The sequence below is a fragment of the Chelmon rostratus genome, chromosome 10 (genome assembly GCF_017976325.1).
Source record: "Chelmon rostratus isolate fCheRos1 chromosome 10, fCheRos1.pri, whole genome shotgun sequence".
In the NCBI taxonomy this organism is placed as follows: domain Eukaryota; kingdom Metazoa; phylum Chordata; class Actinopteri; order Chaetodontiformes; family Chaetodontidae; genus Chelmon; species Chelmon rostratus.
In genome coordinates this window covers 15,101,304-15,113,485 of record NC_055667.1, presented here as the reverse complement: position 1 = coordinate 15,113,485, position 12,182 = coordinate 15,101,304, and the positions used below count along the sequence as shown (strand labels likewise).

The 12,182-nt window shown below is 42.0% G+C and overlaps 1 protein-coding gene across 1 annotated transcript in view; it reads left to right on the top strand.

The window, feature by feature from the left end:
- Window positions 1-12,182, top strand: part of LOC121613151 (chemokine-like protein TAFA-2) — a 37,439-nt gene that overhangs the window by 18,026 nt on the left and 7,231 nt on the right. The window contains exon 2 of the mRNA XM_041946439.1: window positions 11,399-11,548. Within this exon, the coding sequence (XP_041802373.1) occupies window positions 11,399-11,548 (150 nt within the window). The remainder of the gene's footprint in view (window positions 1-11,398; window positions 11,549-12,182) is intronic.

The following is a 12,182-nucleotide window of genomic DNA, read 5'->3' as shown; positions in this document are numbered from 1 at the left end:
CTTGGTTGGTTTTTTCCAGTTTATTTTCGGTATCCTGAAATATGTTTCCAGCACTCTCCTGTCCATGTGGCCCAAAGCTTTGTTGTAGTGCAACACATGCTTGTGCTCCTTCCTTTGTAACATTAGATTCAGCAACTTCATGCAAAGGAATCTCTCCTCTGTAAAATTTTCTGCAGTACAATGACTCCACTTCTGTTTCCATCAGCGCACCTTTACTGCAGGCACCACCAGTTTTTTTCCAGCATTTCACTTTTAAAGGAGAAATTTGGCACTTCTTATGTGGATATCCAAAACAAGTGAGACAGAAAGGAAGATTTGTTTTTGAGCAGCATCTAGAGCACGCCCCCTGGATACAAAGAGGTGGAGACTAGAAATCCAAGCTGAAATACCCTGTACTTCCCTTTGATGACACTGGTTCATGGATGACGATGGCGGTGCCCCAGAGACAAGAGAACATTGAAAAAGCCTGTTGTTGTTTGGCCCTACTTCAGAGAGCGAAGAAGGAAATTAGCAAACATGACCAAATCTTTATTTATAAGAAATATACATTTTCCTATATTAAATCGATATTTTTTAAATAATATTTTCATCGGCAATGATGGTTGTTTAACAATGAAGCAAGCAACTCCCAGGATCCCACACCTCTTCATGACATCATCAAACTACGTCTTTCATTTTCATTGTTTTCTTTGAGAGACCTCTTGTGGCAGAAATTATTTCCTATTTAAGTAGAATAAGTTGTGGACATGCTCCAAACATAAGGACAGGACAAAATCGCAAGAAATTTGGATGGTGCTACCTAATGTGATACCTTCCTCTGAAATGCTCTATTCCATCAAAAGTAAAACAAAAACAAACTAAAAAAAAAAAAAAAAAAAAGAAAACTATAAAGATTTCCAACTGGTGCAAAACAAACTCTACAGTTTCAGTTTGAAGTGCTTGTGACATGGAGCCCTCATGGTGATCAGACTGTGCGTACAACTACGCCGTGACCAGTAAGACTTACATCTGTTGTCAGGAGGCTGAGGCAGACCATTTCATTATTCATAATGAATTATTATTCATCTGTAGGCCTGCAAGCATATGTCCAGTGAAATTTGCCTGCATGTTGGTGGATTGCAACAAAATGACTTTGACGTCATCCTTTTTTTACAGTCTGCACCAGTGTATCATCATCTTTCATCCTGTGTGCCCACGCCCACAGACAAAGAAATCGCCTCACATGTATTGTTTCATACATTAGCCACAGTACAAACATCATGCATGCAATTTTTCTGTTAAAATCATTATCATCTAAAAACTATTTCCAATTCAAAAATGTAGAACTCCTTAATCTTTAACGTCCTCGTCAGTAGTAAATCTTCAGTTCCAAAAAAGCAAAAAAGCTAACATCAGACCAACAAGGTCTGAGGCTGACAGAAGCGTCGGGAGCTCCGAGCTGACTGGTGGTGTGTAGTGTAACATATGGGACTGTCCAGTCTTTCACAGAGAGAAAACAGGGCGATGACAAGCCATTTATCTAGATCTGTGAAATGACACCACTACAACGGAGTGACATAAACAACAACCATAACTCTCTCTCACACACACGCTCGTGCACACAAACACATGGCAACCTGTTCAAGTGAAATAGGCAGAGTTTGACGTTTACGAGTGTCCGCCCTTACTCCTTTGACAGGAAGAGAATTCAGACAGAATAAAATCATCATCAACATGGCTGCTGTGCTACAGATCTCTCCCCTTCACTCTGTTCACTGACTGACAGAGGAGAAAAGTGGAGGAGGGGGGTGTTTGGACTGAACACAATCATTGTGTTTCTGTCTCTATACTGGTCTGCCAGAATGACACAGAGACAGAGGCAGAGAGGCAGAGAAGCAAAAAGAGAGAGACACCAGTCAGAGAAATGAAAAGGGGCTGGCATGGCTCTGTGCTCCCCCCCAACAATGCACATGAGAAAACGCTGTAGGAGGGGAAAAACGATGCAAATACTCCCGTGCACTGGATAGGTTTCGAACTTCAGAGAGAGTGGGAGGGGGAAGGAAGGAGGGAGGGAAAGAGGGAGGCAGAAATACAGATGAGTAAGGAGACCTGGACATTTCCCAGGGGCTTGTGAAAAGTCACCTCCAGTCAGCAGTTAACAATTAACACAGGGTTTAAAACATGACGGCCTCATGCATCCACACAGACACACTCACGTGCCGCCACAGGTTAATGGCTGAGTGGTAATGCTATGTTAATACATCTGAGCATATTAACAATTTATACCCAATCCACCGCCCTAATATCTCGCCTGAAGCACAAATTAGTACAAATTGTCTGCTGTGGGGTGGTAGCGATGGTGGTGGCGGGGGCTACCACTATGTCAGGACACGACATGTGTCACCAGGCCAGCCGTGTCGCAGGAGCTAATATCTTGTATGATGTAGCAGGAGGACTGTGGTGGTGGCGTGGGGAGATAATTCCCTTCTCTGTGCTGCATTAAAACTGCATGGAGATCAGTGACGGAGAAAGAGGCGTGGTTTTTGGAAAGCAGGAGAAAATGTGGCACAAGCTGTTCTCATATTAGTGAGGATGATTAGTACAGGGACGGGTGTGTGGGTAGATGGTGGTGGTGGTGGCGGTGGGGGGGGGGCATGTTACAGATAGAGAGGTTCAGCAGGCAGCTCGTCACATCCTTAATGACACAATTGTCACCTTGTTAGGATGAAAGAGAGCCAGTTGCACGACAGAAATGAAGGGAGACATGAATACAATCAGGAAGAGATGTTACGAGCATTTGATAATGGGGCTGTTTTTGTTTTCTGTGCAGACTAACGAGTGTGTATTAATGGTTTGGGAGATTTTTGGCAAGGTATATTTTCTGACAGGGATGATCCCCTCTGTGTGGTCCTCCGCAGTATTTTGTTTTTCCTTTCACAACTAAATTCGATGAGCCAGATCCCAGTGTTTCTACCTCTCTCTTTTACTCTTTATTTTTGTCACATCGTGAGCAGGAACTGCCGCTGTGAGCAAACACTTTCCAATTGTGGTCACTCACTCACTCACTCACTCACTCGCTCAGGGATGCTGAACTGAGGGGTGGTGTGTGACAGGACGGCGTGTGTGAACGTTCGTTCCTAGCCCGCAGTCTGTCGTTAATGTGGTATTTCTCTAAGCGACAACAAGTTTTGCTGCGGATGTTTTAATTTGATTGACCTCCTCAATTCTATCAGTACACACAAATGGTAGATATCACATTATTTAGTTACTGCAGGTTTCATCCACATATCTGCACAGGTTCTTACTTCTTTGTGACAGTTTTGTTGCAGATACTAAATAAATCATTTTGTTCAATAATCCAATTATTTTAACTCTTTTTTTAACTCGAACTGGTGGAGCATTGGGCAGGTACAGATACAGATGCGTTCCGCAGAAGTTGGTTGAGACCAAAAACAGAGCTGCGAGTGACGATTAATGTTATTTGTGACAGGAAGTCAGTATAGTACTGCTGACCACCAAGACATTTACTTCAAGTACACCCAACACTGGCATTACAACAAATTAAAGGCTGACTAAACTGAGCTCACTATTAGCACATGTTGTGCTTTCGTGTTTATTTGATTGGACAAAACATGGAAGATCATGCATGTGATGCAACTTTGGTGTGTTTCTGGGACTCTGCCGGTTGTGTCTCTGTTTCGTGGTTGTTAAAGGTCCAGTGCGTACAGTTTATTGCACCGCAAAAGGCGGTGTTTGGTTTGTCTGCTCTCAGCTACTGTAGAAACATGGTGGCGCAACATGGTAAACTCTGTGGAAGAAGACCCGCTTCCTCTGTATATAAAGCGCTCATTCTGAGGTAACGAAAACATGATTCTTATTTTACGGTGATTATACGCTAATGAAAACATGATAATTACTATTATATTCCATTTCTGCCAGTATATCCCATTTCCTATTTCATTGACATGTCATGCTCAATGACAATAAAGAATCTTGAATCTTGAAATGCTGCACAGCAGACTTTTAATGGCATTGTGTTGCGCTGTGCTTGTGCTTGTTGTTGGGAACAAGGGAACATTACGACAATTTTTAGAACAAAGATCAACTCCTGCTTTGTGTTCTAATTTTGAGTGCTTCCGTTGTTGGTCGTTTGTACAAGCTGTTTGCTTGTACAAATGTTTGCAAAAATTTAAGCCAGAACTTGATTTCATACCATTCTGCCTTGTTCTCCGGGCTATGTGGAAAATAGAGTTTGTATCTAAATTTGCAGTTTTCATTCTGTCAAAAAAATATTTATAAAATGCTAGTTAGTCAAAAATATTATTTGAATTGTTCCTTTTGTAAAGCCAAGTGCAAAAAACATAATGACCTGCATATTTCCCAAGATTAAAAAGGTGTTATTTTTAAACATATTGCTCAGTCCATTCTTAGTTGTAGTACTTGGAATACACCATGATTTTAAATTTGCACACGTGTGCCATGGCCCTGCACGAATTTCATGCTGCTCTTCCTTCTTCCTTTTCCCCTGCCGGTCTCAAGGGTTATGATAACAGGGAGGGACATTAGTGTGTGAGGGGAGTCAAGCTCCTCAGGGGGTTGCCATTGATCAGTCTAGTCATGCACACACACACACACACACACACACACATACACACACACTATGAGCAGAGAGAGACAGCACAGTGATATTAGTTCATGTCCAATAGGAAATCATTGAGGAAACAAGAAATCAAAAGTTCGTCTGCTTCTATCTTGCATATCTTTATCTGTTTCTCAAAAAAATTAGTGTCTGTTGTGCTAGTTATGTACCGTTTTCTAACCTTCAAATGATTAGGTAGAAATGACGTGGCAGCAGATGAGAAGAGAGGGGAGATGGTATTGTAGACATCATGCACAAAACATTCAGACATGGGAGAGAATAGAAAGCAGGGTTGAGGAAAGAGACGACAGTAGTGGTCGAGTAAGCATGCCTCCCTTTCTCTCAATGCTAATTTTCTTGGCAGGCTCTTAAAGAGAATTTTAATTTGCTCTGTGTTTACGATTCATAGCGAATGGTGCCATCTCAGAGGCCAATGTAATCTAATTATTAACACAAATGCATGGATGTACATGCACTGATGGGCACACGCTCATGCACTGAGAAACGTACATTGTAATCTAATTAACTTGGCAAGCATTCTGTGCTCATTTTCATTTAAAAATATGCTCTTTGTGAAGACAACACTATGGGCCTTGGGAAAATACTTCAATATTTAGAGATACTAAATATGTGATTTATAAAGTGCATCTATGTCCACCATGGATACATTTAGTAATCTGGAGCATCATTTGAACTGTGTCGGTTATTTTGGGTTAGGTCAGGTCACTTTTTAAAATGTCTATATTTGTTTATATATTTGTATATTTCTACTCATCCAAAAAGCAAGGAAACAAAAAGGTAATGTATAACTTAAAAATACCTGAACAACAAAACTGATTTACTTAGTACATTTGAAATGCGGTCAAAAACATTTGTATTTCTCTACTGCACAAGTACAAATGGGTAATCAGATTATTGTGTAACCAGCACCTACACAACAAAAACAAACAAAAACCAGAGGGCGTGTTTACCTGACTGGTAAGCCTCTCCATTCATATATCAAGCCTTTGTTTCAATCAGACCTGATGAGGGACCATCAGCTCCTGCTTTGCCAACACACACTCTTGTCATTGAATATGCGTCTAGCGAGACGGTTTCTGTTTTTAAAAAAGGGCCACTTTGAACTGCACTCCTTGGAAACTGTCAAGACATATAATCAGTGCGGATTTCACTCATCATCTAAAATTCAATGACACTGCCACATCCACAATAGCTGCTTTTGTTTCCATAGCAGTAATTTCAGATATATTTCTACACTCAACACGGGAATGAATCAAATGACGAGAAGTACAAATGTGGTGGCTCATTTACTCTAATGAGAGCTGCTCACGTAGCAAATATGATGAGAAAGTTTCTCCACCTTCCTGCAATGCGCACCCATAACACATTGGCATTTTCATATGTCTTCGGCTAACCTGCCATAAACATGAATCACACAAAGCAACATTTCAATGTGACTCTTTGTGGCTGAATACTGAATCAAATAGATAAATGGATTGAGATCACCTTGGCAAAATCACCCAGTGCTGTTCTTATGGGCCTAACATACAAAAAAAAGAAGAAAGAAAAGAAAAGTATTTGGATTTCTTACTATCTCTGATGTCCCATGTTCACTCCACTTCCTCAAAGGTTAGCGCTAAAGATGGTTCACAAATGGCCAAATCCACAAGTTTGCCTCTAGCACTACATGGACTTGCTTCCTCTCAGTGAGTTTCCCCCTGATTTGATTGTGTAATTCAATGTGATAAATGCTGGTGCAATTGGGACATTTGACAGATGTGAAACGACCCTGAACCCTGAACTAATTACGTATTCACACTGGTCACCGAAAGTAGATTTGGTCCATTTTTTGTTGCATTATTACTTTTGTATTTCTGCTGGTTCTTAATACTGTATACACTGTATTTGTGTGTGTGTGTGTGTGTGTGTGTGTGTGTGAGTGTGAGACTGAGACTGAGAGAAAGAGAGAGAGAGACAGAGACAGAGAGAGAGAGAGAGAGAGAGAGAGGAATGACATTTGAAAGAAGTACCCCGCTGGGACTAAGAGAGCTATCTCAGTGCTTTGTGTGTGTCTGCAAAACCACACACACACATGCAGGCATATAGGCAAGCACACACGCACGTGCACACACACATACGCTCCTGCTTGTTCAGAGTCAGGGCAATCTGTCCATTTGTTAGTCTGTCAGTAGCACGTCATCCTTACTAAATGGGGTTAACAGCCACTGCTGTGTTAAGAGAGCCAGGGATAACAAGTCCTCATGCCATGGAGAGAGATGGGAGGGGCTTCAAGAGGGAGAGAGACATGGACAGGGAGAGAAAGAGACAGGGTGAGAGAGGGAGAACACATTATAGAAAGTGTAAAAAATTCTCAGATTTAGGGCCCGTGATTGAGGATAATGGTTTGCTGCCCTGCTGAGTTTGCTGTGCAAAGCTAAGAGCAAAGGAGAGCAAAAGAAAAATGGGGTGCTAGAGTGGCTAAGAGAGATTGAGAAAAGGAGGGGTCATTTATGAAATAGCAGTAGGACAGGTTAAGATAGTTGAAGAAGATGAGGAGGAGGAGGAGGTGAAAGAGGAGGAGATGGGAGGACAGCAGAAATGGATAGATGAAGTGGGAAAGAGAGATTGCAAAGAAAGGTAGGCGTCATTTATGAAACAGAAAGAGGGCTGCGTTCTCACCAAGGTTTTTAGTGTAATTTAATGTTATCACACACACACACACACACACACACACACACACATACACACACACCATCAAACTGTTGACACCTTGAGCTGTATTACACGGCTCGAGCGCACACTAAGCACTGTACGCACATATTCCTTTGTAGTGCTGTTTCTCTGTGAGTACTTCATGTATTTTAAACCTAAATCCAGTTTTGCTCTATGGAGTCATTTTTTATATGCTGAATCTCTGAGGCATATATAAAAATCATCTGATATATATATATATATATATATACATATATAAAGCCTGTCCACCAAACTAAGCAGCAATAGCAGCAGCAACATGTATGTGTTTGGGTGTTTTACAACAGTATCACCAACATCAGCAGGGTCTCACTGCGAGAACTTCAGACATACTGTGTGTCACATCCTGACTAAGGCGTGACGCTGGTGAAAGCTTTCTTCTTTTTCCACTGTCTCTGTAAGTGAGAATGATGGAGGAGGTGAGTGATTGCCAACGAAAGAGACGAGCAAACATCAGGGCCCTGTTTTCTGTCTTCACCCTGTTTACTTTTTCCATCTCAAATCAAAATTTTTCAAAGGTTGATTTGGAAGGATTAAAACCACAACCAGAGTGGACGACCACCACTGTGAAAACCACCAACACCAGCAATCAAAGCAATTATAATAGTCTAACTATTCTGGTCAGTGGGGTTCTGGCGCTCGGTTTCCCATGGCCTCATTTCTGTTTGTCTGAGCAACTACATCACATAGACAGTGCTTTTGGTAGCCAGTGACTTTAAAACTATTACTGCCGTCTGACAGCAGTTTTAAAAGTTGTCAAATTAACTTAACTTAATTAACTGTTTAGCTGCAAATTAGAGGATGCGTAAAATAAAAAGACAGCCTGTTGTAGACATCTGTGTATCAAGCACTGCTAAAATAATCACCTTCATATGACTCCTGCTCTTATTTATTTTTGTTGAAGAAATTTACTGCCATCTATTAATGTTAATGTGTGTAATCAAGCCTCAATGAACTTTTACATTGCTCCAGTAAAATCCTCATCCCCCCTCCTTGCTACTACTCTATCCTCGGATTAGTGCACCATCGCTCTTACTAATGCTGAGTCAATTACTACTGCAGGTGCTGAGCCTAAAAATGGGCCAGGAGGTGTGTGTGTCTGTGGGGGGTTGGGTTAAGGTGTTTACACTGTGTGTGTTGATTTTCCTGAGCTGTGTATGTGCCAACAGGCGTGTCAAGCCCGTAAGAAAAAAAAAAAGCAAGCCAATTAGGGTGGTGCATGGAGAGAAGGGCCAAGAGGCAAAATGAAAGGTGTTAGTATCAAACAAAACTAAAGCTCTAAAGCCCACCAGCAATCTCCAGAGGCTGCAATAATCATTTTGGCCCAGGGTGTGAAAGTGTTGGATGGAATAAATGACACAGTTGATTCGGATATAGTGACCTACTCAAGAAATCTCCAAATTCAAAAAGGTTCTTCCTCTGGGGAAGCATAAATGCTATTAAATTAAATATCTTTAATTTAATAATAATATCAAATATCTTTCTGCAAGTAGAAATTCTGGTTTAAGACTGGCACAAGGAAGCCACAGTTTCAGCACAGTCAATATAATCTCTCCACTGCTGGGGGGAAAAAATCAAGAAACTCCATGGCAAACTGGCAATTAAATGTCTTGTGTACAAACTGGATATTTTGGCCTGGTTTGATTAAAAGTCATAAAAGCGTGGCCTGATAGTGGGGGTAGAGAAAAGGTTGAAGGGTCACCAAAGTCGGAGAGTGAGAAAAGATCGTCCTCTCGGGAGCATTAATGCCCAGAACTAATCACGCAGCATTACAGCCAGGAAATACAATACTATGACTAGCTAACGATTTGACCTGAGGCTGGTGGAGGACAGCTCAGACTACATGCGGATATTTCTTGTATACAAATGGAACTCTCTGTCTGATGGTGATGATAAACCAAAGGCCAGAGGATCACCGAAACTGGGAATCATTCTCTAGGGGCAATAAATATTGACAGCAGAGTTTGTGGCAATCTGTTGATGAGATATCTTTCTGTGGACCAAAGTGTTGGACTGGTGGACAGACAGATGGACAGATCAATCAAGCAGCATCACTATCCTTTGGCCTCACTGCTAGTGAAGCAAAAAGGGAAACCAGAGGACATGAAAGAAAGATGAGGGACACACACAGAGCGGGTAAGATATTAGAATGTGCTTTTCACAGAGATATTAATTGGACTGGGCTTTGCAGGATTGCTGCTTTGTCTTTTTCTCATTAACGGAGCAAATTAAGAACTTTTCAAATCTCTGTTAGTCTGTTAAACATATTCATACTCTCTTTTTCAGTTGAGCTTGCCTCACTTTTAAATACTCTTTAGACGGAGCAGAGTCATTGTTTGCTGCTTTAGTTTTCATTGCCATGCAGTGTGCACCCTTTGTTGTATTGTGGGCGGACTCTTTTGTAATGGAAATAGCAGAAACTTCCAACGACTGCGTGAAAAGCCAAAACGCACACACTTTGACTTACACAACCATGCGACAACACATACATACGTATATGCACATGTGCGCTCATGCACCTGAAGACATGAACAGTATACACTGTAGGTACAACACGTAGATAGTCAAAACAGGCACGCACATTCTTGCACACAGTGATCCTGACAAGGCTTATTGTTTGTCCTTGACATTTTAATGTATTTGATGAAAGGCTGGTATGAAAGGACCATGTGTTGACATCACAAATCTTCAATGTGGAGTGATTTCTTTGTTCCCTCTCTCTGTCAGCTGACTCAAGGGACTTCTATGCTAAGGGTGGACTTGTTGTTAATTAACCACGCGGCTGGCTGATTGAAGTGTGTTTGTGTGCATAGATGTGCACACAAAGTGGTAGCTATAGCAGAACTGAAGGGACTTCCCACATCCACCCATCATTAGTATTGCAGCTAATACTCACTTGGGACGCTATACTGTACAACCAAATCAGTGTATTCTAATACAAACATTGGTTGTTTTTCCTCTCTTTCAATTACAGAGTTACCATTTTATTCCCCATGTATTGCAGAAGGGCTACAAGATACTTAACGTGCATTTTCTATACAGATCCTCTTAGTGAAGGAGCAGCTGTGGCTCAGCAGCCATGCAGTAAAAGCTGGGACTTTCAGATTTGAGTCTCTATGTGAGAGTGTCTATAAGGCGAGTATGTATTTTTGCACGTGTGCTTGGTTGTGCTTGTGCACACACTGGTGCATGAATAGGAATCAGAATTCCTAAAATGCTTAATTTGGTAGTTCTGATTAGTAACTGCTCTTTTGGCTCATGGTATCTGATAAGTCTCAAAATCACACTGAATTACCCTTTCATTTCACTTTATTCAGTCTAACATTACGTTCATGTTGCCCTTTTTTATTTAGTGAACTGGTGGTTATTTTGTCCTCGTCTTGTGGCAGTGATTTGACAGATCTGTCATTTAAGTGTTATTATTTCTGTTGGGGGCTGCACGGTGACTCGTTGGGTAGCAGCATTGCCTCGCAGCTAGAAGATCCCGGTTCGCGTCCCGGCAAGGACGCCTGGGATCTTTCTGTGTGGAGTTTGCATGTTCTCCCTGTGCAGTTTGGGTTCTCCGGCTTCCTCCCGCAGTCCCACAAAAACATGCTGAGGTTAATTGATGACTCTAAATTGTCCCTAGGTGTGAATGAGAGGTGTGCTTGGTTGTCTGTCTCTATGTGTAGCCCTGTGATAGGCTGGCGACCTGTCCAGGGTGTCCCCTGCCTTCGCCGAGACGGCTGGGATAGCCCCCCCCCACCCCCTATATTGGTGTTTTTCTGGATCAGGTATCAGGTACATCCTCATACCTGATACAAACAAAGTTCTGATTGATTGAGTTCAGCCGTCAGCAAGCACAACACCATACTGTTTTGAAACACTGAATTGGGCAGCAATTGATTGGTCTGGAACCACGTTTAATGTGTTAAAATGTCACTTCTCGCTTACTTGTTAAAGCTTGATATTGGATCACATGTTGGAGTAAAATGTCTGATACTGAGAGCCTGATAAACTCAACACTGTCTGCGTCTCTCTGCTTCACAGTGCATGTGAAGGCAGGGACGTGTGAGGTGATTGCTGCCCATCGCTGCTGCAACAAGAACAAGATCGAGGAGAGATCTCAGACGGTCAAATGTTCCTGCTTCCCCGGACAGGTTGCTGGCACCACCCGAGCCATGCCCTCCTGTGTTGATGGTATGTACCACTGTTTGCTTTCAATGTTTTCATGCTGATCATACTTTTTCTGTGTATGACACAGCATTAGTTCAGCTCACGTTAGCGAACTGGTGTCTATTAGGAGTGTAAAGATTCATCGTCTTGGATCGCAAAACCAGGATTGGCAATTGTCACGCTTCTGGCATGTAACACACGCTGCAACAGCAACAGAGATGAAGAGTATTGTGATCAAGTCATTTTGGTATGGAAACTGTTAAACCAAGTGAACAGTGGTTAGATACCGTAACGACCAGATTATATGAGTGCAGGCTCTTAAATTACTCTCTGATTGGTGTGCAAATTGTGTTGTCTTTCACATGTGTGTGAGTGTGTGTGTGTGTTTGTGTGTGGGTGGTGGGGACGGCTCACGAGCAAGGACATGTGCCCACACAGCGTTGTTGAAAATACCAAACACATGGGAGATGACTGACTCTGGAAGTGAGCTAAACAATACCCAGTCAGCAGCATTTTAGTAAAAAAAAGTCCCTAGGGGCTGGCTAAAAAGTCATCCAATGTATCACTGCTCATGTCTTAAGCTGTTTGGCTACCAGCTGACTAGTAACATCCAATTATATTCATGCAGGTGCACAGCACGGCCATTATAACCCAATTC